Raw genomic sequence first — 25,430 nt, forward strand, 5'->3', positions numbered from 1 at the left:
AGCAGGGCAGCTGGTGGCTGGGCACACCGTCCGCAGTTGGGCAAAACCTCAAAGTTAATACCGTGACACTATGTGCAACGGGCGTCTCCCCCTAGGGCCCTCTATGTATAACGTGTCCCAGGTGTAGGAATGCCGAGTGGTGTATTGCAGCCTAAAATGTCTATTTATCTGTGTCACGATGCTCCTACCTAGATACGGCTGGACCCCAAGGTTTGTCTACAAAGCAATAAATAGGGGGAATAATTGAGGGATTGGAAGAAAAATTTTGTCCAGAACTTGAGATGAAGTTGAACAGCAGCTTTACTTAAATAAACATTCTCAAACACGGTTTACAGACTTTGTCTTGGTCCCAGCAGGCTTTAGTATTAAAACTGGCAGGCCAACTCGTCTCTACTACATCTGTTTCTCTCTCTGGCTCTGCTGTACTTACAGGCTGACTGTATGACTTTGCTTCTTCTGTCTGATGCACCTTCTCTCTATATTCTGACTCTTAAATTATGCCAGGGAACTGCTCCTGGCTTCTGAGGCTTTCAGCTTTAGCCTCCATGGCCAGCAGAGCTTTGGGTGCTCTGGCTGGCGTGGGCACCTCCAGCAGAGACGTGCCCTGCACACCTTCCCTAAGCAGGGGGGTAAGCTAGAACTGACTAGAAACTAGGACCCACCCTTTCTGCAGGAAGTAGGACTCGCCCACTTCTCTCCAGGGGGAATGTTAGAATGAAATGGAAAGCTCCATTCTACCTAAGTACAGCTCTGCCGTGTTTGCTGCCACCTGCTGGTGAACCAGGCACATTACATGTGAACAATATGCAGTACGCAGGCCTGCAGGGTATAGCGATGTGAGGTCACGGTTGCTTAGGCAAACGAGGGTTGCTATGGGTTACTCACAGTTTGTAGGATGACCCTGAGCAGCGTACAGCAGTGATGGAGAGGCTGGCACAGAAGTCCTCTGGGGCACTCTCTGTATATAGGGACCAGGCCTGATGGTGGATGAGATGCCCTGGGTGTTGCAGATGTTTAATGTGCCTAGAGCAAGGTCCCTTTAAGGTTTGTGACGCCAGTGCCGGTAACGGTGGCACACCGATTTATAGTTGTAATAAGTGATGAATACAATGTTGTGGTGAACCAAACTTTTCTTTACTGGAAACAGTTCAACTTTGTACAATTTTGAATTCAGTTCCACTTTGCAGCAGTAATCATTTAGCAGGCTTTACATCAATGGCAGGTAATGTTCTTTGCAAGATACTCAGAGGGTAAAATCAACACTCACAGTCCAGGCTGCACTATTCCTCAGATATCCTGGCTGTCTGTATCCCAAGGCCCATATACCCTAATGCTGGCTTTTATCCTTGGTAGCAATCCTCCTCAGGTATATATCCCTTGCTTTAATTTAATGATCCTTCTGCCCTTCAGCTTACTTGACTAGCTGGAACACTGGCTCTGCCCTGCTCTGGTTAGGGAACTGCAGGTTTCTCCCAGGAGGCAAACTCTTCTCTTGGGGTGAATCTTCTGAGCTAACTCTGGCTCATTATCCACAGGCTGGCTAGTCTGCACTTTCTAGCCACCTGGTCTACACTACTCTTTTCCTGTCTGGACCTAGCTATTTATACTAGGGGTTCCCTAGCTCCCTCTAATGTCTAGGAGGTAATACTACACCCTAACAGGCCTGATACACAGATAAACAGGAAAATATGCATAAAACATCATATCAACACAAATGTCATATTAACCCTTGTGTAGTGCCCACATTTACCTAGTGGGACACTACATACCCCGTTGCTGTGACGTTGCCCGTGCTCGGCGCAACATAAGGGGCCCGCCCAGCAGGTAACTGCAACCTGAAAGACAAAAAGTGCAAAGCAGGAACACACAACTACCTTTGCAGTACATTTATATATCAGGCAGTTCCACTGGAAAGTGCGGTGAAAAGGGGCGTCGTTCTCTTCTCTCAGGATAGTATAAGGGAACAGGGGGCGCTGACCTGGTACAGCGTATCAAAGATAACCAGGATAGTCCATAATGATAGTCAATAATGATGATGATAGAAAATGCAAACATGAGGTAAGTTCCTGGAGGCTCAAAGAACAATTTGAGTCCGTACCCGGGTCTTGTAAATGGTTAAACAGGGGTTTCCCGGGAGGGGCTACCTTGGCCCATAATGTAGTCCCCAAATCTCACAGGTGGGTGCCCCTTAGTGGACCGCGTGGACCTTCTTACTGGCGGAGAATCTTCCTGACTTGATTCAGGAGGGCTGGAGGAGTCCACAGGCTCTGGAGCTCTTTCAGGTACACTCTGGGACAGGTCGTCCTGAGGTGGAGGACTAGCAGGAGCTGAAGTGGGTTCATCCTGGGGTTGAGAACCAGCAGGAACTGGAGCTGGTACTACCAAGTTCAACCAGGGTGTGAGAAACCAATGAAGTGGCTCTTTATCGTGTATCAGGTTCTCAACAGCCTGCATAGGATCAGCAGGTTGGGCTGGCAACTCGGGCTCAGGAGATTCCGGTTCAATGTCCTCTGCTGCAATTTCTCCTTCTATGCAGGGTTTTAAACGATTCCTGTGTACAATTTGGGAGCCTTTACCTTCCCTGGAAATTTGATAAATGTTGGCCTCAGCATTATGGATAGCAGAGATGACATAGGGAGTCCTTTCCCACTTACTGTCAAATTTACTGGTTCGGTGGTAATTTTTAACCACACCATGTTTCCTATAGCTAGAGGCCCTGCATGAGCAGCCAGGTCATAGTCTCTCTGATGTCGCTCCCGGGCATTTTCCATGCACTCCTGGACAATCTCCTTAGCATTGAGGAGACGCCAGTTGAGTTTACTGATGAGTTGTGGGCTAAAGGACCTTTGGTGACGTCAGATCTCATGCTCCAATCACATGGTCCATCTCCGTGGTGATGTACCATGTGATTGGAGCATGAGATCTGACGTCACCAAAGGTCCTTTAGCCCACAACTCATCAGTAAACTCAACTCAAAGGTCCTTTAGCCCACAACTCAAGTAAAGAAGAGACCGGGAACTTCGAGATCAAGAGGAGAAGGTGAGTTAATGAGTTTATTTTTTTAAACCCCTCCAGCCCTATTGTACTATGCATTCTGTATTCAGAATGCTATTATTTTCCCTTATAACCATGTTATAAGGGAAAGTAATACAGTTTATAGACTGTCACCTAGCAACCATGCGTGAAAATCGCACCGCATCCGCACTTGCTTGCGGATGCTTGCGATTTTCACGCAACCCCATTCACTTCTATGGGGCCTGCGTTGCGTGAAAAACGCAGAATATAGAGCATGCTGCGATTTTCACGCAACGCATAAGTGATGCGTGAAAATCATCGCTCATCTGAACAGCCCCATAGAAATGAATGGGTCCAGATTCAGTGCGGGTGCAATGCGTTCACATACCGCATTGCACCCGCGCGGAAATCTCGACCGTGTGAACGCAGCCTTACTTGGCATAAACTTTAATTAGGGAACGATCTTCCAACTTTATCTTGGTTATCAGCAGGTTTTGGCATTAATTCTGGCAGGCAAACACATTTGGGTCTGCTACATCTCTCACTTTCTCTAGCTCTGCTGTTCTATCAGGATTAAATATAAACTTTTCCTTTCTGCTGTAGGCTGCAACATAGCTTTCTGTAGTCTGACTCTGTCTTTCTCTTGATCTGTATCTTTCTCGTTATCTTTGTCTTTATCCAGGGAATCTTTCTCCTGGCTCTGGAGGCATTCAGAGCAGACAGGCTCTGCTGGCTGGAACATAGCCTTCCCCTTGCACTGGGTGCTCTGAGACTAACTTCTGCAGGCTCATCCAGCAGGGACGAGGGCCTGCTGCTTCCCTTTGCCAGGGGTAAGCTACTCTGCCTGTGGCATGACTCCATAGGAACACAGTATAATCCTCATAGACTCCAATGCTAATGCAGAGTCCCCTTGTATTTATAATCCCCCCACAAAGTGCCTCCAGTAGGTGTAATGCCCATTTTAGTGCCCCCAGCACTAACAAAGCCCCCACTGTAGTTATACATGCTGTAGGCATGCGCTATGACATCATCATGCCACCTGAGACCTCCTTAGCGACCACATGCGCTGTTCTATGAATCAGCGCCGATAGTAATTCAGCTGTATTGCTGTCTTCAGGACAGTGATACAGTTGTATACCCAGCAGCCAGCAGAAGCACAAGCCACTAATGTTTTGATCTGGCGACGCCCCTGACTTTCACTAATAATTTCTATGAATGTTGGTACGGTTGGCTCTCTCTGCTCTCCACCTCCCTTCTCTGAGTGTAATATCAGCCGCAAGCTGGAGGAAGTTGAACATCTTAGCCAACAGTCCTGAATTTCCCAAATTTGTCCTATATTTTCCAAGAAATCCCAGTAAATTTGGCTTGTCCTGGACTGAGAATAGTTGAGGCTTATGGATACCCCACCCACAAGTGGGTTTTGCCAGCCAGGTTTGGGCATGTCAGGGGGCAGAGGTTAAATGGCCCAAATTTACCAACAGAAATGTTATAAGTTTGCACATGACAGATCAAAGTGTGGAGAGGGAGTAAAGCATTCAAGGCAAACCCACTGACAATGTCAGTCAAGTGACCACAAAATGAGTTTAAATATATCTACAGTATTTGGATGTTCTTAGCTGGAGCCTGACTGCAGAAAATGTGCTTTAATCTGTAATTTGCCTCCATGCCAGCCATTGCCTAAGGCTCCATTCACACATCCACAATTTTGTTCCGCATTTTGCGGAACGGAATTGCGGACCCATTCATTTCTATGGGGCCGCACTATGTGCTGCCCGGATCCGGAATTGCGGATCCGCACTTCTGGGTCCGTAATTCCGTTCCCCCAAAAAATAGAACATTTCCTATTCTTGTCAGCAATTGCGGACAAGATAAGGCATTTTCTAAAAAGTGCCGGCGCTGTGCGGTCCGCAAAATGCGAAACGGACATGGCTGGTGTCCGTGTTTTGCGGATCCGCAAAACACACACGGACGTGTGAATGGAGCTTAACAGCGAGGTATTGTGGTCTTTCTGGAGTAAATACAGTTGCAAGAAAAAGTATGTGAACCCTTTGGAATGATATGGATTTCTGCACAAATTGGTCATAAAATGTGATCTGATCTTCATCACAAAGAATGAAATGTTACCATGTTTTTATTGAACACACCATGTAAACATTTACAGTGCAGGTGGAAAAAGTATGTGAACCCTTGGATTTAATAACTGGTTGAACCTCCTTTGGCAGCAATAACTTCAACCAAACATTTCCTGTAGTTGCAGATCAGACGTACACAACGGTCAGGAGTAATTCTTGACCATTCCTCTTTACAGAACTGTTTCAGTTCAGCAATATTCTTGGGATGTCTGGTGTAAATCTCAATACTCTGTCTGGTGAGTCTCCCCTATACATGTTCATTATTGTTTTCTTGGTCAGTACTCTGCTAGGCGCCATGGTTCCACTTGGACTCCATATGGTTTAGCCACATTTGCAGGTCTGACTGTTGTTACTGTCTCTGGTAGTGACTCTCTTGTCCTACATAGGGATATTGAACATATTTATATAGGAGACTCTGCCACATATTATATAGATTCATTATTGCTATTTATACGGTATTATTTTTAATGTAGTGTACCACCGGGATGGTGTTTTTTTTCCTTCTGCTATTTCTTTGTAACATCACATCTTGTATGTATGCAATCATGTTATTTAATAAAGCATATACACTTTTTGGCATTTGTACCTTTGGCTTCGCTTCTTGTAGGTCGTTGTTTTGTTAAGGGAGCTGGTACTTTTTTGTACTCTATAATAGTTGACCTCCTTTATATTGCCGCAACATGTGTTGCATTGACTCATTGTAGTTTTGGCATGGGAATCAACGTTGGTCTTACATCGGTATTAATTAGTCACACTAGGTAAAGTGACCACTGCATAGGGTGTTCAGAGGTCCGGTTTTAGCCTGGACAGTCCGGCTTTCAGACTCCCTGTCCTCCGCGCAGGGCCTGGATGGACGCAGGGATGTCCTTTCGAACAGCTTATGCTCAGACAGCAGCAGTGTGCTGTCTGAACGTGACCTTAGGGCCGCTACTGGCTTCACCCCAGAAAGCCGGACCTCATCGGCCATGCCCCCAAATGGATAAACCAAGCCCCCAGCTCAGTGAAGCCACGCCCCATCGCCGACCGGAAAAAAATGGGGGGAGGAGAGGGAAGAACTTTCTGACGGGAAGGTGAGCTGGGGGCAGCCCGGGGTGCTTCTCTCCCCCTCAATCAGCCATAGGGAGCCATGTCCGCTGGCTCTAGTGGCCACCCTACACTGCACCAGGGTTGAATGGTGGTAACCCATGGCAACAGAACTGTAAAGGACACACATAGATTAAGCTGTGCTGATACCTGAGAGGAGGGGCGTAGCTAAAGGCTCATGGGCCCTGGTGCAAGAGTTCAGCTTGGGGCCCCCTTCCCTCAGTGCTTAGTGGCCAGGGACAGGGAAGCACATTGCCTTCGTGCTGCCTGAGGCAAAAAATTGAAACTGCACCCCTCCCCCCACATGCTAAATTCTTGACCTAACCCCTTCCCTCCAGCCAGAGGTGTAACTTGACCAGCATGCACTTTCTATAATACTGGTGTCTTATGTGTCACAAGGTATTTTTAGTCCTCTTCAGGCTCCTGGGCCCGGTAGCAACTGCTACCTGTGCACCCCCTATAGCTACACCCCTGCCTGAGAGCTACTGTAGTACTGGATGTCTGAGAATGACGATTGCTGAATAAAACTTAGGGTAACCACTAACATAAGCAAAATATATTTTCTATATCCAGGGCGTACATATTATGGGTCTGTTCTAGTTAGAAATTAGAGTGCAGTTTTCCTTCTGACCACTAGATGTGTATAGCACTTCATGCAGCTGTAGCTCCCCATAGACAGCAGTAAAAACAGTAACATTTTTATTTTTTTTGAAAAATCACAGTCTATATCATATATAAAACAACAATACAACGTTTTATCTTCTCCTTCCCTTTCTTTTATCTTCTCCTTCCATACCCCAAACCCCACCTTAAAAGAAAGAAAAAAACAAAACGAAACAAAAAAATCTATAATTTTCCTCTCTCTAACTCTCTCCCCCAACTTCCACCCCCCGCCATTTCCAATCCTCTCCCTCTCATATTGAACTAACCACTGCTTCCAGAGACTGTCAAATTTTGCCTTTTTCTTTTTGGATGTTATATTAAAGCTCTCTCAGACAATAGAACACCTTACGCAATTAACCCACATCATAATTGAGGGCGGATTCCTTTTCAACCAATTTCTAGCTATGCATCTCCTTGCCTGGTATAGTAGAAAAGCCGCAATCTCCTGATGTCGCGCATCCCCGCCTCTCTCCACATCACCCAAGATGCAAGTTTCAATATTCATGGGTATCTTCATGGAATAGCATTTTTCTATTTTCAGAATCACATCCTTTCAATTCCAAAAAATATAATTTAACATTGGTAATATACACATTTTGACTAGAGAAATTCTACCCATCATCGAGATATGTTGTTTTTTCCAAATCTTTACCTTGTTTTTAATTTTCTGTATTACAATGGAGTTACAATGAGTCGTATGTAGTCCTGTGGGTTAGAGGTTATATGGATCCCTAAGTATTTGGCACTTTCTCCGTCTTTTTTAATCTGTAAAGGACCTGGAATAAAATTACCTAATGAATCTAAAGGGTTACACACTGACTTTAACCAGTTAATTTCCCATAATCCTCAAATGATTGGTAATGAGGCATGAGATCCCACAAAGAGCATGAGATGATCGGCGTATAGTGAGATTTTATCTTTGTAATTACCATAGGCTAATCCAATTATCTTATCATTAGATCTTATCAGGGATGCTAGGGGTTCCATTGCTAGAGCAAAGAGAAATGGGGAGAGGGGGCAACCCTGTCTAACCCCTCTTTCAGTTTGAAAGGTATCAGATAGATCGTCATTAACTATTATTCTTGCAGTTATATCTGTATACAAGAGTTTGATACACCAAATAAAGTTGTCCCCAAAACCCATTCCCCTGGCAAATAGAAAAGGCCATTCAATAGTATCGAATGCCTTAGAAGCGTCTAGAGTTAAGATTAAACGCTCTCCTGTATGGGGTTCCAACTGGGTATTCAGAAAGTATCTCAAAATATTTTCAGATGTTGTTTTACCTGGAATAAACCCAGTTTGATTATCATGTATAAGAGTATTTAAAACGGGTTTTAGTCTGCTAGCTAATATTTTCGCTAAAATTTTGTTGTCAGTGTTAATTAGGGAGATCGTCAGTATGAGTCCATTTATTTGGGGTCCTTCCCTGGTTTCAAAATTAAAGTTATCGCTTCCCGAAGAGAAGCTGGGAACTTTTTGGAGTCCAAAGACGTATTCCACATATCTATTAATTTTTAGGTAAATATTTTTTTTATATGTGTCATATACCTTGAAGGGAATACCATCTGACCCCGGGGCTTTATTTTTAGCTACGTTTACCAAAATTTTATCAACTTCTGACGGACTAAGGCTACTTTCATACTATCGGCAGGACGGATCCGACAGGCTGTTCACCCTGTCGTATCCTTCCTGCCGCTATTTCGCCGTGCCGCTGGACCGCCGCTCCGTCCCCATTTACTATAATGGGGACAAGGGCGGAGCTCCGGTGCAGCACGGCAGTGCACGGTGAGAGGCCGCCGGACTAAAAGTACTGCATGTCCGACGGCCTCTCACCGTGAACTGCCGTGCTGTGCCGGAGCTCCGCCCCCGTCCCCATTATAGTCAATGGGGACGGAGCGGCGGTCCGGCGGCACGGCGAAATAGCAGCAGGACAGATTCGACAGGGTGAATAGCCTGTCGGATCCATCCTACCGCTAGTGTGAAAGTACCCTATATGCTGCCTCTAACATTTCTCTTTGTGCTGGTGTTATAGTTTCAACTTTATACCCTGCAGGAAATTATCTATTTCTTCATTAGTCAGTTCTACTCTACTTTTATATAATTCTTCATAATAGCCTCTTAATAAGTTATTTTTTCCCTCCTGTACCTCAATTATGTGTCCTGAATTATTTATTAAACCTTGGATATAGTTAGTATCTTTTTGTGCTGCTACGATAGAGGATAGTTTCTTACCAGGTATATGACCTTTAATGTAATATGCTTTTATACGATTTTGTTTTTGTTGTTCTGCTAAAAGATACAGATCATCATTAAACTTAGTTAAGTACTCCATCCATTTCTGGTAATTTTGTTCTGTCGGATTTTCTATATATGCCTTCTCAAGATTAATAACTTCCTGTTCTTGCTTCCCCAGAAGATCTTTTTTTTTTCAAAGATAGCAGTGTATTTCATAACAATACCTCTCATGAAGGCCTTACCGGCCTCCCACACTATACTGTCATCTGCCGTACCTTCTTTTTTACAAAAATATTCCGCAATTTCTTCTTGAATCTTTTCATGACTTCCCACTATATTTATCCACCCAAGTTTTATATTCAGTCTTATACCTTTCCGCGTGTTCTCATCCCTAATCTTAAAGGGTTTCTACCACCAGAAATACTGTTATGTAGCTGACTGACATTTGCGATTCGCTAATGTCAGCACTACATAACAGTATGTTTCTAACATTAGTCCCTGCAGCCGTTTTTGTTAAAAAAGCACTTTTATAGATATGCTAATGAGCCTCTAGGTGCTATGTGGGCGTCATTAGCACCTAGAGGGCTCCGTCCACTAACCATTTCAGCCGCCAATCGCGTCCCTCCAGCCCGCCCCGCTCCAGTTGATTGACGTGAAACTTCGAAGTATCTCGTACCAATTCACGCGCCTGCGCCGTGCGCTTCTGTATTCTCCCGGCGCCGGATTCCTCACTGCGCCAACTACGTTACAATGAGGAAGCCGGCACCAGGAGCGCGGCATTCACTCACTGCGCCTGTGCCGAATACAGAAGCGCACGGCGCAGGCGCGGGAATTGGTACGAGATACTGAGAAGTTTCACGTCAATCAACAGGAGCGGGGCGGGCTGGAGGGACGCGATGGGCGGCTGAAATAGTTAGTGGACGGAGCCCTCTAGGTGCTAATGACGCCCACATAGCACCTAGAGGCTCATTAGCATATCTATAAAAGTGCTTTTTTAACAAAAACGGCTGCAGGGACTAATGTTAGAAACATACTGTTATGTAGTGCTGACATTAGCAAATCGCTATATCAGTCAGCTACATAACAGTATTTCTGGTGGTAGAAACCCTTTAAAGGGCTTCTGTCACTCCACTAAACTCATTTTTTTTTTGTCTCCTTAAAATCCTTATGCTGCGATTTCTCAATATATAGGGCTATTACTCAGTTTGGTTCAGTAGTTATATAAAAAAACTGACTTTTATAATATGCAAATTACCTCTCTAGCAGCAGTTAGGGCGGCTACCTGCTGCTAGCAGCCGCATCCTCCATTCATAATGACGCCCCCTCCTCATGTTGATTGACAGGACCAGCGGACGCACTCCTCCTCTGACTGGCCCTGTCTGCGTTTTAAATCTCGCGCCGGTCTTCAGTTGGCGCAGGCGTACTGAGTGGAGGACGCTCGCTCGGCCGCTCCATCCTCAGTGCGCCTGCGCCGGGTGTACATGTGACGTCATCGGCGCAGGCGCACTTTATTTTTAAGGAGACAAAAAAATATATAATGAGTTTAGTGGAGTGCCAGAAGCCCTTTAACTACCAGTGGATTCTGATCAGATAACCCACGTTGTGTGTATTTAACCCAGGTATCGTGTATAGCTTTCTTATTAACTAATGCCAAATCAATACGAGACAATACTTTGTGAGTTTTTGAAAAACATGAAAACTTCTTTGTGCTAGGATTCTGGATTCTCCAAATATCTACCCAGTCCGTTTCTTATATAATATTTTTAAATCTACAATCTGTGCCTTTTCTATTATTCATACCCATTCTATATCTATCGATCCTCTCATCTGGGACCTAATTAAAGTCTCCCACAATTAAAAGTGCCCTATTAACTCGATGTAGTGAGAAGTCATGAATTTTCCTGAGAACCTAAATTTTAAAAGGCAGGGGTATATATACATTTGCTATAATCCAAGGTCTGTTCTCTAATAAACAATGTAATATTATAAAAAGTCCCTCCTTATCTATCAACGCCTCTAATATATTAATCTTAACATCTCTGTGAATCAGAATACTAACACCTCTAGAGTAAGATGAGTATACAGAGTGAAAAGCTTTCTGTATCAATGGTTTAACAATATCATCATCTTTGGTAAGATGCGTCTCCTGCAAACATATAATAGCAGGTAAAATGTATTTATTACCTTAAAGACAGCTATTCTTTTTAATCCTTTCCCTAGCCCTCTAATATTCCACGATACTATACTAATATTAGATTGATATAAAAATGATCCTCCTCAACAACCTGATGAATATCCATAAGAAGTCTCTAGAACCGGGGAGTCTCAACGTACAGGAAGATCACTATGGAGGCAAGGGAAGCCAGAGCGAAAGGAGGAGAGAGAGAGGAAGAGAGAGACCAAAAAAAACCACACACTATCCCCACCCATAACACCCAACCTAACCAATTGACCCAGGAAGCTAACTAGTGCTCCTAGTTCCCTATCTATGCATCTTACTCTCTCCCAACCCAGACCCAACTCTGTTTACAACTTGAGATTTTTTTCTGTCCGTTCTCTGGCTTCTTCAGGAGTACCAAAAAACCATGCTCTATCTTTCCACTCGATTCGTAACTTTGCAGGGAACATCATTGAGTATTTTTCACCTTTCAAATGTACGTAATTCCTTCTTCAGCTCAATAAATGTGCTTCTCTCTTTCACTGTTTCCCTAGCATAGTCAGGAAAAGTCATTACAGTGGAGCCTTTGTAATCCAAATTCCCTTTCTTCCTAGCCCTGCGCAGTATCTCGTCTCTATCTCTAGCAGATGATCTCTAGCCTTGAAGGGATTCTATGCGCGCGTACCACAAAATCCTTATAACTTGTTATGTCCTGACCCAGTTGTTCCAACAACCAATTTAGCATAAAACAGATTGTGTCCTGCCCCTCCGCTCCCTCTGGGAAACCTGTGCATCTTAGATTGACCCTTCTAGATCTGTTTTCCATGTCTAATAGCTTATCCTTTATTTCCTTGTTTTCTGATATTAACATACTCTTTTCTTTAATAGTAATCTGCGATAAGTCTTCTACATCAGATACCCTTTTCTCCACCTCTTCTAATCTATTTTTGTATTTTTGAACATCCGCTTTAAGGAGCCCGACCGATTCTTTGAGTCCCCCCACCTGGAGAGAGAGATCTGATATGGCTGTATTGCATTTTCTTATTTCTAAGAATATATCCTGTAGGCTTGGTGTCTGCTCTTCCCTGAGGTAACACTTTTCTCCTTTTAGTGTTTTCCCTTCAATGTCTCTCTCACCAGTCAGGGAGATCTCACCAAACATCTCCCAGGTGGCCCCAGACGTGACAGAATCTTCATTACGAAAAGAGAAGCCCTCCCTCTCTTGACTTATATTGGCTTTAATTTGCAACACGTTTTTGGGAGAGCTGGTCTTACTATTTATCCCAGTTATTAACAATTGTTTAGTTCTGTCGCCCTTCTGGGCCAGCTGAGAGGTAGAGGGCCTCGAACTGATTATGGTCTTGCCTTTCCCACCCCACCCCACCCCACCCCCCCTTGGCCTTTTTTTTTCCTTTCCCTTTCCCCTCCTCTTTTCTTCTTTCCTTTTCTCTTTCCCTTCTCCTTTTCCCCTACTTTCCTTTTCCTTCCCTTCCTCTTTCACTTCTTTATATCTTTCTCTACACTTAGAAAGGGTATATTTTAAAGCCCAACCTTCCCTTGAGTAGTGAAAAAGGAAAAGAAAGTACACAACATCTTCATAAAATATAACAAATTAACTCAATTCCCCCCCAAAAAACTAAAACTAAATTGAATATGGTCGTGTGCATGAGGCCTTAGTCTTATATTAGTCACACTAGGTAAAGTGACCACTGCATAGGTTGGCCAGAGGTCCGGTTTTAGCCTGGACAGTCCGGCTTTCAGACTCCCTGTCCTCCGCGCAGGGCCTGGATGGACGCAGCGATGTCCTTTCGAACAGCTCATGCTCAGAATGCAGCACTGTACTGTCTGAACGTGAGCTTAGGGCGGCTACTGGCTTCACCCCAGAAAGCCGGACCTCATCGGCCATGCCCCCAAACGGATACACCAAGCCCCCAGCTCAGTGAAGCCACGCCCCTATCACTGGCCAGAAGAAAATGCGGGGAGGAGAGGGAAGAACTTTCTGACGGGAAGGTGAGCTGGGGGCAGCCTGGGGTGCTTCTCTCACCTATAGTCAGCCATGTCCGCTGGCTCTAGTGATTGACTGGGAGTGAGAGAAGCCTCAGTGAGGTTGCTGCAGCTCACGCTCAGACAGCTCTGAACATGAGCTACTGAAAAGATGGACATCCCTGCATCCGTCCAGGCCCTGAAAGCCTGACTGTCCTGCCTAAAACCGGAGGTCTGGCCACTCTACATGAGCTGCTGGGGAATGTCACCCTCCCACCTATCCTGCAGCTGACCTGCGGTTGATACCTTAATTTTTTAAATCCCCGTCGGCTGAGGAGTGGGAGGGCGAGGCCTAACCGGTTCATAAATCCCTGTTGTCCTGAGGTGTGGGAGGGGGTGGCCTAACTGGTTCAGGGCGTGGCTTAGCAGAGCAGAGGGCGGGGTTTACACTCTATATTTTGAGGGTGGCCTAAGTGGCCACCCTACGCTGCACCAGGGTTGAATGGTGGTAACCCATGGCAACAGTGTTAACTATAAAGGACACACATAGTTTTGTAAGAGGAGCCAGGGTTATTTTCAACCCTCTTACAATTATCCGCACCATGGAGAACAGATCTCTCATGGGATGTAGAATGGTGGAACAGTTTAGGGATGAAGCTGTGCTGATACCTGAGAGGAGGGGCGTAGCTAAAGGCTAATGGGCCCTGGTGCAAGAGTTCAGATTGGGCCCCCTTCCCTCAGTGCTTAGTGGCAAGGGGCAGGGAAGCACATTGCCTTCGTGCTGCCTGAGGCAAAAAATTGAAACTGCACCCCTCCCTCCCACATGCTAAAATCTTGATCTAACCCCTTCCTTCTAGTCAGAGGTGTAACTTGACCAGCATTCACTTTCTATAATACTGGTGTCTTATGCGTCACAAGGTATTTTGGTCCTCTTCAGGCTCCTGGGCCCGGTAGCAACTGCTACCCGTGCACCCCCTATAGCTACTCCCCTGCCTGAGAGCTACTGTAGTACTGGATGTCTGAGAATGACGATTGCTGAATGAAACTTAGTGCTGCTTTCTAAACTCAGGGTAACCACTAACATAAGCAAAAAATAATTTTCTATATCCAGGGTGTACATATTATGGGTCTGTTCTAGTTAGAAATTAGAGTGCAGTTTTCTTTCTGACCACTAGATGTCAGTGTTGCACCTATCATGTATAGCACTTCATGCAGCTGTAGCTCCCCATAGACAGCAGTAAAAACAGTAACAACTTTAGGTTGTAAGAAAAAAATAACCTACAATTCCTACCACCCGAGGGACGGATCACAGGATGATGTTAATGTTCTTCAGCTAATCAGACGGAACACTTGTGCCACAGATGTGTGTGGCATCATGATGTACCTATTGTGCATCAACTCGTGCAATTAGCCGCATTACCCTGAAATCACAGGTGATGCTTCGCTGTGGGCAAAAGAGCCTCAGCTGCTCCCCAGAAGATCTGTACAGAAATTGCTGTCAGCAGGATGAGTTTGAGCAAGCTGAATAAACTTCATTACTTTTCAAGGTCACCTGACACCGGCAGCTCAGAGAACACCATGCTTCGCTCTGTTTCTGGGACTGTTGGCAATTCAGTGTGAATGGAATAGATGGGGCCCTTGGCAGTCCTAACAAATGGAACCGGCCATTAGTTCTCCAGGTGGGGTGGCAGGGACCACTTGTTTTAGACCAAAATACCTAATTAGCCGAGATGGCAATGAAAGAAACTTAACGCCTCACGTCGGTTGCTCTGTACAGACGACCTGAATTGTAGAAAATTGGTCCTTTCGAGAGGATAAAGCATGAAATGGCAAGTACATTTGCTTTACATTAACACTTACTAGGCTACTTTCACACAGTCCGTTTTTGGTTAGTGTTTGATGAGTGATTTTCATCGGTGATTATAAGGCCAAAACCAGGTTCAGGTCAAAAACACAGAACGGAACACATTTATCAAGATCGCCTGTTTCTGGCAATAAAATTAAGCGTATTTCATTCTTCGCACAGCCGTCGATGAATTAGACGAGGCATATTGTTATTAGTCTGACCTCTGGTGGTTGTTTTTCAGTTAGACAGGTTCATATTCACTTAGACTGGTCTAATTTAGGTGCGTATGAAAAAGTTGCATCTTTGTGGAGAAAAGTCGCATGTCTCCAGGAAAATGCGACTTTTAATACAAAAAAAAAGTCCCAGTCCACCACTGAAAACAGAAGAAAAGCCCCCGAACAAGGCGCAAAAGCCTTCGAACGAGTTGCAATTTAAGTAGTAAATGCGGCTAAAAAAGACAGTCTAAGGCCCCATTCACACGTCCGCAAAAGGGTCCGCACCCGTTCCGCAATTTTGCGGAACGGGTGCGGACCCATTCATTCTCTTTGGGCCCGGACGTGAAGCGGAGACCACACTATGTCCTCTCCGCTTCCGCATTTGCGGAGCGCGGCCCCGAACTTCCTGGTTTCGGCCCTGAACTTCCGATCCGCAGTTCCGCAAAAGATAGAACATGTCCTATTCTTGTCCGCAGCTGCGGACAAGAATAGGCATTTCTATAGGGGGTGCCGGCCGGGTGTGTTGCGGATCCGCAACACACCACGGACGTGTGAATGGACCCTAAGGGCTCATGCCCACGAACGTAAGGGCCCCCTGCCCGTGCTGCAGACCGCCCCGGCAAATTTCCTTATGTTTGTGCCTGGAAAAAGGCACAAATGTAAGCTAAAAAGTACACCAGCCCTCGCTTTTTACTCCAGGTGCACAGACTGCCACAGATACACATAATTTATGACAAGGCGCATGCCTCATCATAAAGACATCTCTAGCAGCAATGCAGAGGGGGAAACTAAGACCAGTGTAAAAAGCCGGTCTTAGTAAATGTGATCCATTGACTAAAATGGGTCAGCGATCCACAAGATATGACCTATCTTTTGTGGTGTGGAGGCACGAACCCAAAAGTCCACAGTAGCGCTTCGTACTGCTTCCTTGGGCTTCTCATCCATGCCTCCGTTCCGCCAAAGATAGGACATGTCGTATCTTGTGGATTGCGGACCCATTCAAGTCAATGGATCCGTATCTGCACCATGGAGTGCACACAGCTAGTGCCCGTATATTGCGGACCCACCATTTACGAACCGCAATTTGGACACAGAGCCCTTACCTTCGTGGGTATGAGCCCTAAAACAGGTTTTTTTAGACTAAAAACAGGCACAAATACATTTGTGCCCCAACGTGCAAATACATTTGTGCCCCAACAAGATTTTTCCATTATACCTTATCTCTGTGAAGCCTCCACTCCTGGTTTTAGCTCAAAATCGCTGATCAAACACTGACCAAGCAACGATGGGGAAAGCGGCCTTAGGCCTCATTTACATTTTCATGTCTGTTTGAGTTTTTTTTTTTTTATCTGTCCGTGAAGGATCTGTATTTGGTTCATGTGTCCATTTTTTTACCCTCTGTGGGGGTACATTTACTAAAGTGAGGTAAATGATAATGTTGACACAAAAAACTTCTGGACAAATATTGCTACATTGGAACACTCATCAAATATTAAATATTAATCATGCGCAACACATGTCGTCGTGTATACCTAGCCAAAAAGTCACAAAGATCCGACTTTTTTCATGTGCATACTAAATAGACCAGTCTTAGTGAATATGAACCTGTCGACCTGAAAAACAACCATCAGAGGTCAGACTAAGGCCTCATGCACACGACCTTTCAGCTTTTTGCGATCCGCAAACCGCGGATCCGCAAAAAACGGAAGCCGCCCGCGTGCCTTCCGCAATTTGCGGAACGGAACGGACGGCCCATTGTAGAAATGCCTATTCTTGTCTGCAAAACGGACAAGAATACAGGGAGTGCAGAATTATTAGGCAAGTTGTATTTTTGAGGATAAATTTTATTATTGAACAACAACCATGTTCTCAATGAACCCAAAAAACTCATTAATATCAAAGCTGAATATTTTTGGAAGTAGTTTTTAGTTTGTTTTTAGTTTTAGCTATTTTAGGGGGATATCTGTGTGTGCAGGTGACTATTACTGTGCATAATTATTAGGCAACTTAACAAAAAACAAATATATACCCATTTCAATTATTTATTTTTACCAGTGAAACCAATATAACATCTCAACATTCAAAAACAAATCAGTGACCAATATAGCCACCTTTCTTTGCAAGGACACTCAAAAGCCTGCGATCCATGGATTCTGTCAGTGTTTTGATCTGTTCACCATCAACATTGCGTGCAGCAGCAACCACAGCCTCCCAGACACTGTTCAGAGAGGTGTACTGTTTTCCCTCCTTGTAAATCTCACATTTGATGATGGACCACAAGTTCTCAATGGGGTTCAGATCAGGTGAACAAGGAGGCCATGTCATTAGATTTTCTTCTTTTATACCCTTTCTTGCCAGCCACGCTGTGTGATGGACGCGTGTGATGGAGCATTGTCCTGCATGAAAATCATGTTTTTCTTGAAGGATGCAGACTTCTTCCTGTACCACTGCTTGAAGAAGGTGTCTTCCAGAAACTGGCAGTAGGACTGGGAGTTGAGCTTGACTCCATCCTAAACCCGAAAAGGCCCCACAAGCTCATCTTTGATGATACCAGCCCAAACCAGTACTCCACCTCCACCTTGCTGGCGTCTGAGTCGGACTGGAGCTCTCTGCCCTTTACCAATCCAGCCACGGGCCCATCCATCTGGCCCATCAAGACTCACTCTCATTTCATCAGTCCATAAAACCTTAGAAAAATCAGTCTTGAGATATTTCTTGGCCCAGTCTTGACGTTTCAGCTTGTGTGTCTTGTTCAGTGGTGGTCGTCTTTCAGCCTTTCTTACCTTGGCCATGTCTCTGAGTATTGCACACCTTGTGCTTTTGGGCACTCCAGTGATGTTGTAGCTCTGAAATATGGCCAAACTGGTGGCAAGTGGCATCTTGGCAGCTGCACGCTTGACTTTTCTCAGTTCATGGGCAGTTATTTTGCGCCTTGGTTTTTCCACACGCTTCTTGCAACCCTGTTGACTATTTTGAATGAAACGCTTGATTGTTCGATTATCACGCTTCAGAAGCTTTGCAATTTTAAGAGTGCTGCATCCCTCTGCAAGATATCTCACTATTTTTGACTTTTCTGAGCCTCTCAAGTCCTTCTTTTGACCTATTTTGCCAAAGGAAAGGAAGTTGCCTAATAATTATGCACACCTGATATAGGGTGTTGATGTCATTAGACCACACCCCTTCTCATTACAGAGATGCACATCACCTAATATGCTTAATTGGTAGTAGGCTTTCGAGCCTATACAGCTTGGAGTAAGACAACATGCATAAAGAGGATGATGTGGTCAAAATACTCATTTGCCTAATAATTCTGCACTCCCTGTAGGACATGTTCTATTTCTTTTTTGCGGGGCCACGGAACAGAGCAACGGATGCGGACAGCACACGGAGTGCTGTCCGCATCTTTTGCGGCCCCATTGAAGTAAATGGGTCTGCACCCGAGCCGGATCGGATGCGGACCCCGAAAAACGGTCGTGTGCATGAGGCCTAATAACAATACGCCTCGTCTAATTCGTGAAGTGCTGTCAGACTTTTTAGAAATACTCGGCAAAAGACTGACAGGCGAAGCAAATACGTCTGTCTAATTCATCAACAGCTGTGCGGCTTTTTAATAAATACTCAGCAAAAGAGAAACAGCAGAATAAAATGCGCCTAATTTTATATCCAAAGACAGGCAAGCTTGATAAATATGCAGAAAATTTATTTCCAAAGCATCTCCTATCACTGGTCAGTGAAAAACGGACCAAACACGACCATCCGTATTGTGTCCGTGATTTTCATGGTCCCATAGAACATGTTTGATCTGCATCATGGACCAAAGTTGCACATGTCTCCATGATTTTTTGACTGACCTATGGTGTGAAAAAACACATTCAAATCAATGGGTATGTGTGCTATCCGCAGAAAATGCAGACAGCACATGTCAGTGAAAGATGAAAATGTGAATGAGGCCTGAGTCTCCAGTCATATCCAAAGTGGCTTTCAAAATTTGTTGTTAGTATCTCTTGCTGGCTCATTTTTGGGGGAGATTTATCAACTTATGTAAAAGAAAGCTAGCTTAGTTTCCCATAGCAACCAATTAGATTCCACCTTTCATTTTCCAAAGGAGCTTGGAAAAATTAAAGGTTCAATCTGATTGGTTGTTATGGGCAACTAAGCCAGTTTTCCCTTACACCACTTTTGATAAATTTCCCCCAAAGGCTGCATAACACGCTGCTGATTCATTCAGTGCTGATAGACATTAGGGAGCAAACAGCAGAATTTATAACGCAGCTCTTGGTGTGACTGGAGTATATTGATGACCTTTATATACAGTAGGTTTATTTAAAGGGGCCTACACTGGAGATGGGAATAACAGTGGCAGAGCTCATTACAGATCTTAGCTGTGACTACTGTGTAGAGATGAGAAAACAGTATAAGGCCTCATGCACACGACCGTTGTTTTATTCCGTGTCCGTTGTTCCGTTTTTTGTGATTTTCTGCAGACCCATTGACTTTCAATGGGTCCGTTGAAAACTCGGCTAATGCACCGTTTGTCATCCGCGTCCGTGATCCGTGGTTCCAGTCCGTCAAAAAAATATAACCTGTCCTATATTTTTCACAAAAAAACGGTTCGCGGACCCATTCAAGTCAATGGGACCGTGAAAAAACGCGGAGGCACACAAGATTGTCATCCGCGTCCGTGCGTCCGTTTTTTTCCTATCTTTTGCATGGCAAACTAGACTTTTTTTTTACTTTCCTTCATGTCTGGTGATCCTCCAAAAATAAAAGAAGACGGAAACGGAAACGGATCACGGAACAACGGAACCCCATTTTGCGGAACGGAACACAACAGCGATTGTGTGTATGAGGCCTAAGGTGGTCGATCCTGACTTTTTTTTCTGGCATGGGAACATAGGTGTCATGGAGAAAGCAACCACAAGCTACACTGCATATATGACTACAGACGGCCATGATCACGTGCATACGGCCATGGGTCACGTGGATTTTTTTAATCTGATTTTTTTGTTTTAGAGTCACCACGCCGGACACTTTGAACATGTTGCACATATGAATGTATTCGACAGTGAGTCCCCGATATTCAGAATTCCAGCCAAGATTTCATTTGTGAAGCTGTCCACCAAGGAAGCAGATCCCTCAGGTAAAGAGAACAGTTTTAGGAATGTTTTTGTTGGACAATAGGACATGCTATTATCAGCTACCTACATGTTACACATGCCACTTACTGGCTGACACTGTACCTAGCGTATCACATGCAGCAAGGCCAACTGTATCAAATTCAGGAAAGCTAAGTGTGTCGGATACAGCAGAGCTGAATGTGTCAGCTAAAGCTAGACAGAATGGGGGTCATTTCCAAACATTTTTACACCAGTTTTTGATGTAAAAATGTGCACAACCCCATTTTTGCGACTTATTAAATGCCCCTGCAATATCGGTGCTGAAAAGGTGTCCAGTCAGGGAGTAGTTCTTCCATCAGATGCACGGACTACTAAAGGTGTACCTAACGAATGACAAGGAGCAGGCCCTATCATAAATTATGCGCGTCTTCCGGCAGCAAAGCAAGTGCAAAAGGGAAGTATGCTCTTAATAAATGATGCTCAGTGTGTCAAATGCAGCAGTGGTGGGTGTGTCAAATGCAGCAAGTTTTGAAAAAAGTTTACATGACGGTGGTATTGGTTACTTACCGTCCGACACCTGTAATCCTCCCCTATTCCTCAACTTCCCCCCCTTCCCCCAATTCCCCCGATAAATTACCTCCCCCAGTGTTATATCCCCAACATTCCTCAATGAAAACTCAGACACCGGGTTTGGAATAAATCGGCCACAGCAGCCATTTTTATTAACATACAAAACATATCAAAAACCATCTAAAAACCATGACCATATATTAAATAACAATTCCCTCCGAGGGGAGGTCCTTGAAGCCCCAAACAACTGCAAATACCCCACCGGTATGAGCCATCTTACCTCCAGCCGTTGCCCACCAGCTCAGAAGCACCACTGAATGGCCCCTTTTAAATCCGCCACCACTGGGAGTCCAGCCCCAACCATGGAGCCCTCCCAGCATCCTCCTCTGTGAATATAACCAACTTCAAGGACCTCCCCCCGCCACCGACGCGATGACTTGACCACCTTAAGTCTGTGCTTCCCTCCATAACCTCAAAGCCACTTCAATATCCTCCTGTATCGCTAGGTTCCACATGTCCAAACCGACTGCATTTAAGTGCACACCATCAGACCTCCAAAAATCCCCCACTCCCTTCTCGAGTTCCATGTGTCTCACCGCCACCGCTCCATTCCTGGCCATGAATCGACCCATTGCCCGGTTCACCTTGACTCTCGCCCTGTTCACGCCCTCCACTGAACGGGCACCCCTCCACACCATCCTTGGGACTATGTCGGACCAGACTGTTACCATCCGCGGGAACAATGCCCATATCCTCAACAGGTCAAATTTAATGCCCTGCAATAACTCACGGAGCAGATTATTACCGCCCACATGCAGTACTAACACCTCGGGTGCCCTTTCCTGCCTCACAAACCGGTGAATCTCTGGCAACACCCCTGCCCAAACCATGCCCCTGCGCCCCAGCCATCTTACCACCACCACGAACCTTGAAAACCCCAACTGCTGACCGTCCGGCCGAACCGCTGCCCAGACAGCCCCCCAGAAGACATAAGAATATCCGAGGATCCACACTAGGGCTGGCACCGCATCTGAAATGAGAAAACAAAACCAAGAACAAACCAGCAATCACAACTCAGATGTCCCAACAAACCGCCCTTCCATTTGACTCTCGACCGTTCCCTTATAAACTATTCAAGCGAATGTAGGATTTAAAACAAATAGACTCCCATCGCACAATCCGTTTTATGATCTCGTCACCCAACCCCCACCTCTCTGACTCCGTCTCGCCGCCCCGATTCTAAAGGAATTACTCGAGTACCCTTCATGACCCAACCCCAGCCGAACCAAACATTTAGAAAAAAACTGCCGAAAACTGGAAACGCGACAAAAAAGAGTCGTCCCTATGTACCAACAACGGCAATGCCCCTCTCCTCCTATCCCCCTAGTAATCCTTCAGACACTGAACCGGGCACATAGCACAACCCAGAACGCAAAACAGCACTACTCTCCGCCCCCTTCCCTCCGCATCTGTCTTAGAGCGGCGAATGAGGAATTCCAACCTATCGTGGAACAACTCCACATCCCTCTTTCGTAACCCCCCCCCGCTCGCCGGACCGGCGGGCAAACCAACACCCCCAAACGTAAAGCCCCAAAAAACGCCAATGAAAAGGCCAACCTAAATAACCGCTCCTCCGAGGCAGAACTACAAACCTCCCCCAACTGCTCCCCCAGCTTCAACAATAACCCAAAGGACACTGGTCTCCTGCTATCTTCCCCGGCCCGCGCCCGACGCCACCCCTTCAGTGCCCGCACCACCAAAAAAGGACTTTGTCACATCTGGCCCCCCCTACACTTAAACCCAAAAGCCAGCCCGGCCATGCAACTGTTCATCCTCGCCACCGACCAACCCTCTTTTCTACAGTGGCCCACAAACAATAGCATCGGAACCTCCAACTCACCGTACCCAACCCCCAACTTACTGCACCAATCCTCCCAGTACTGCCACGCTTTCAAGTACGTCGCCCACGTGCCGGGCGCCAGCGATGCCTGAATGAGACCCGTTACAGTTTTTCCAGTACCGCCCATAGACAACTCGGGCACTCCCTCCCAAATTCTTCCGCGTCTCGGGCCAGCTGCCGGAAACGGTCCCACTGTGAACGAGAAAGAGCGTCAGCTATGCCGTTCTCAACCCCTGGCACATGAACCGCCACCACCCATGCATTGAGCAACAGACACTCCAACACCAGCCGTTGCAGTAACTGCACCACCAAAACCGACGAGGCTGCCAACCCATTTATCGCCTGCACCACCCCAGGTTATCACAGTGGAACCGCACCTTTTTGTCCCGAAAAACCTCCCCCCACAATATCACCGCCACTACTATGGGAAAAAGTTCCAACAATGCCAAATTTTTTACCCAACCTCTTTTAACCCAGCTATCCGGCCACCTTCCCGCACACCATTGCCCCCCGCAGTAAACCCCAAAACCCCCGCTCCCTGCCGCATCTGAAAACAACTCAAAATCAAAAGAGTGTACCACATCACCCATGAATAGAGAGCGACTGTTATAATTTTCCAGAAAAGAACTCCACACTTTCAAGTCCGCTCTCAATTCCTTCCCTAAATGAATGTAATGATGTGGTAAAACCACTCCCACCGTTGCCAACCTTCTACAAAATACCCTCCCCATGGGCATAATCTGTCACGCGAAGTTGAGCTTTCCAAGAAGTGACTGAAGCTCCTGCAACTGTAATTTTTTTAAACGACACGCCCTCGCTACCTCTCCTTTCAAATCAACTAATTTATCTAAGGACAATCTACATTCAATCCTGTCTGTGTCAATCACTATTCCTAAAAAACTCAACTCCGTAACCGGCCCAACCGTCCAACCGTCTTATCTTTAGCCAACGGGACCCCAAAACCCCTAAACAGCGACTCCAACGTATGTAACACCAATGTGCACACTCTAGAACCCGGGGGACCAATACACAGGAAATTGTCCAGGTAATGAATGATAGACTCACAACCGCCAACGAATCCGCCACCGCCCACTCCAAAAACGAGCTAAACGCCTCGAAGTATGCGCACGTCAGGGAACAACCCATAGGCAAACACCTATCTACGAAAAATCCCCCCTCCCAAAAACACCCCAACAGATGTAAACAATCCGGATGTACCGGCAGTAACCTAAACGCTGCCTCAATGTCAGTCTTTGCTAGCAGCGCCCCTCTCCCAAACTTCTTAACCCACTGCACTGCCGCGTCAAACGAGGTATAAACCACCGAACACAAGGCCGGGTCTATACCGTCATTGACTGACGAGCCCTTTGGAAAAGACAGATGATGAATAAGCCGAAACTTATTCATCTCCTTCTTCGGAACCACCCCCAAAGGTGACACCCGCAAATTCGGCAATGGCGGGTCCAAAAATGGGCCCGCCATCCTGCCTAGACTGACTTCTTTACTAAGTTTCTCTGCCACTACCTCCAACGCCGACCTCAAATTTCTTCTAGACAACATCGCCTCACCCTGAACAAACGGGATTCTAAACCCCACCGAAAACCCTTCCCTAAAGGCCTCATGCACACGACCTTTGTTGTGTTCCGTTCCGCAAAATGGGGTTCCGTTGTTCCGTGATCCATTTCCGTTTTTGTTTTGAGTGGGTCTTCCTTGATTTTTGGAGGACCACCAGACATAAAGGAAAGTAAAAAAAAGTCAAGTTTGCCATGCAAATGATAGGAAAAAAACGGACACGGGTGACAATCTTGTGTGCCTCCGCGTTTTTTCACGGTCCCATTGACTTGAATGAGTCCGCAAAACGTTTTCCGTAAAAAAAATAGGACAGGTTATATTTTTTGGACGGACTGGAACCACAGATCACGGACGCGGATGACAAACGGTGCAATAGCCGAGTTTTCAACAGACCCATTGAAAGTCTATGGGTCCACAGAAAATCACGAAAAACGGAACAACGGACAAGGAATAAAACGGTCGTGTGCATGAGGCCTAATAACGCTGCCGCTTCCTTATCCAGATATCTGTCTAGAAACGGGCCCATCCTCTCCCCCTTTGCTATGGAAGTCCCCCCCCCCTTTGTCTGCTGCCCCTAAAGCACCGCGCAGCTCTGTGCGACCCCCACAAACCGAGCACTCGAGTTTAAATTTACACTTAGCTCCGAATTTATAGGTTCCGTCATTAAATGCGAAACAAAGGCCCTTCGCTGAGGCTGATGTAACATTGGTCTGCCCTCCACCTCCTGAATCCCTCCGAAAGGACTGGCCCTGTCTAACTGGCGCAGTAACCTTCAACCACAAGGCTATATCCTTATGATCCCACTTTATCTCAGGACGCACCGCCTTCCGCTGCCTGAACTGTTCGTCGTACCGCAACCACGCTATCCCCCCATATACCCTATACGCCTCGCCGATTGCATCTAAATAGCAGAACAGCGCCGAACAGCACTCCGGCGCTTT

At 45.8% G+C, this 25,430-nt stretch overlaps 1 protein-coding gene across 2 annotated transcripts in view; it reads left to right on the forward strand.

Annotated features, from left to right (window-relative positions):
- LOC121003851 overlaps positions 1-25,430 on the forward strand; it is a 263,153-nt gene that overhangs the window by 195,850 nt on the left and 41,873 nt on the right. For both annotated transcript variants that reach the window (XM_040435782.1, XM_040435789.1), the window contains one exon: positions 20,344-20,470. In XM_040435782.1, the coding sequence (XP_040291716.1) occupies positions 20,344-20,470 (127 nt within the window). The remainder of the gene's footprint in view (positions 1-20,343; positions 20,471-25,430) is intronic.

Source organism: Bufo bufo, chromosome 1, assembly GCF_905171765.1.
Source record: "Bufo bufo chromosome 1, aBufBuf1.1, whole genome shotgun sequence".
Taxonomy (NCBI): Eukaryota; Metazoa; Chordata; class Amphibia; order Anura; family Bufonidae; genus Bufo; species Bufo bufo.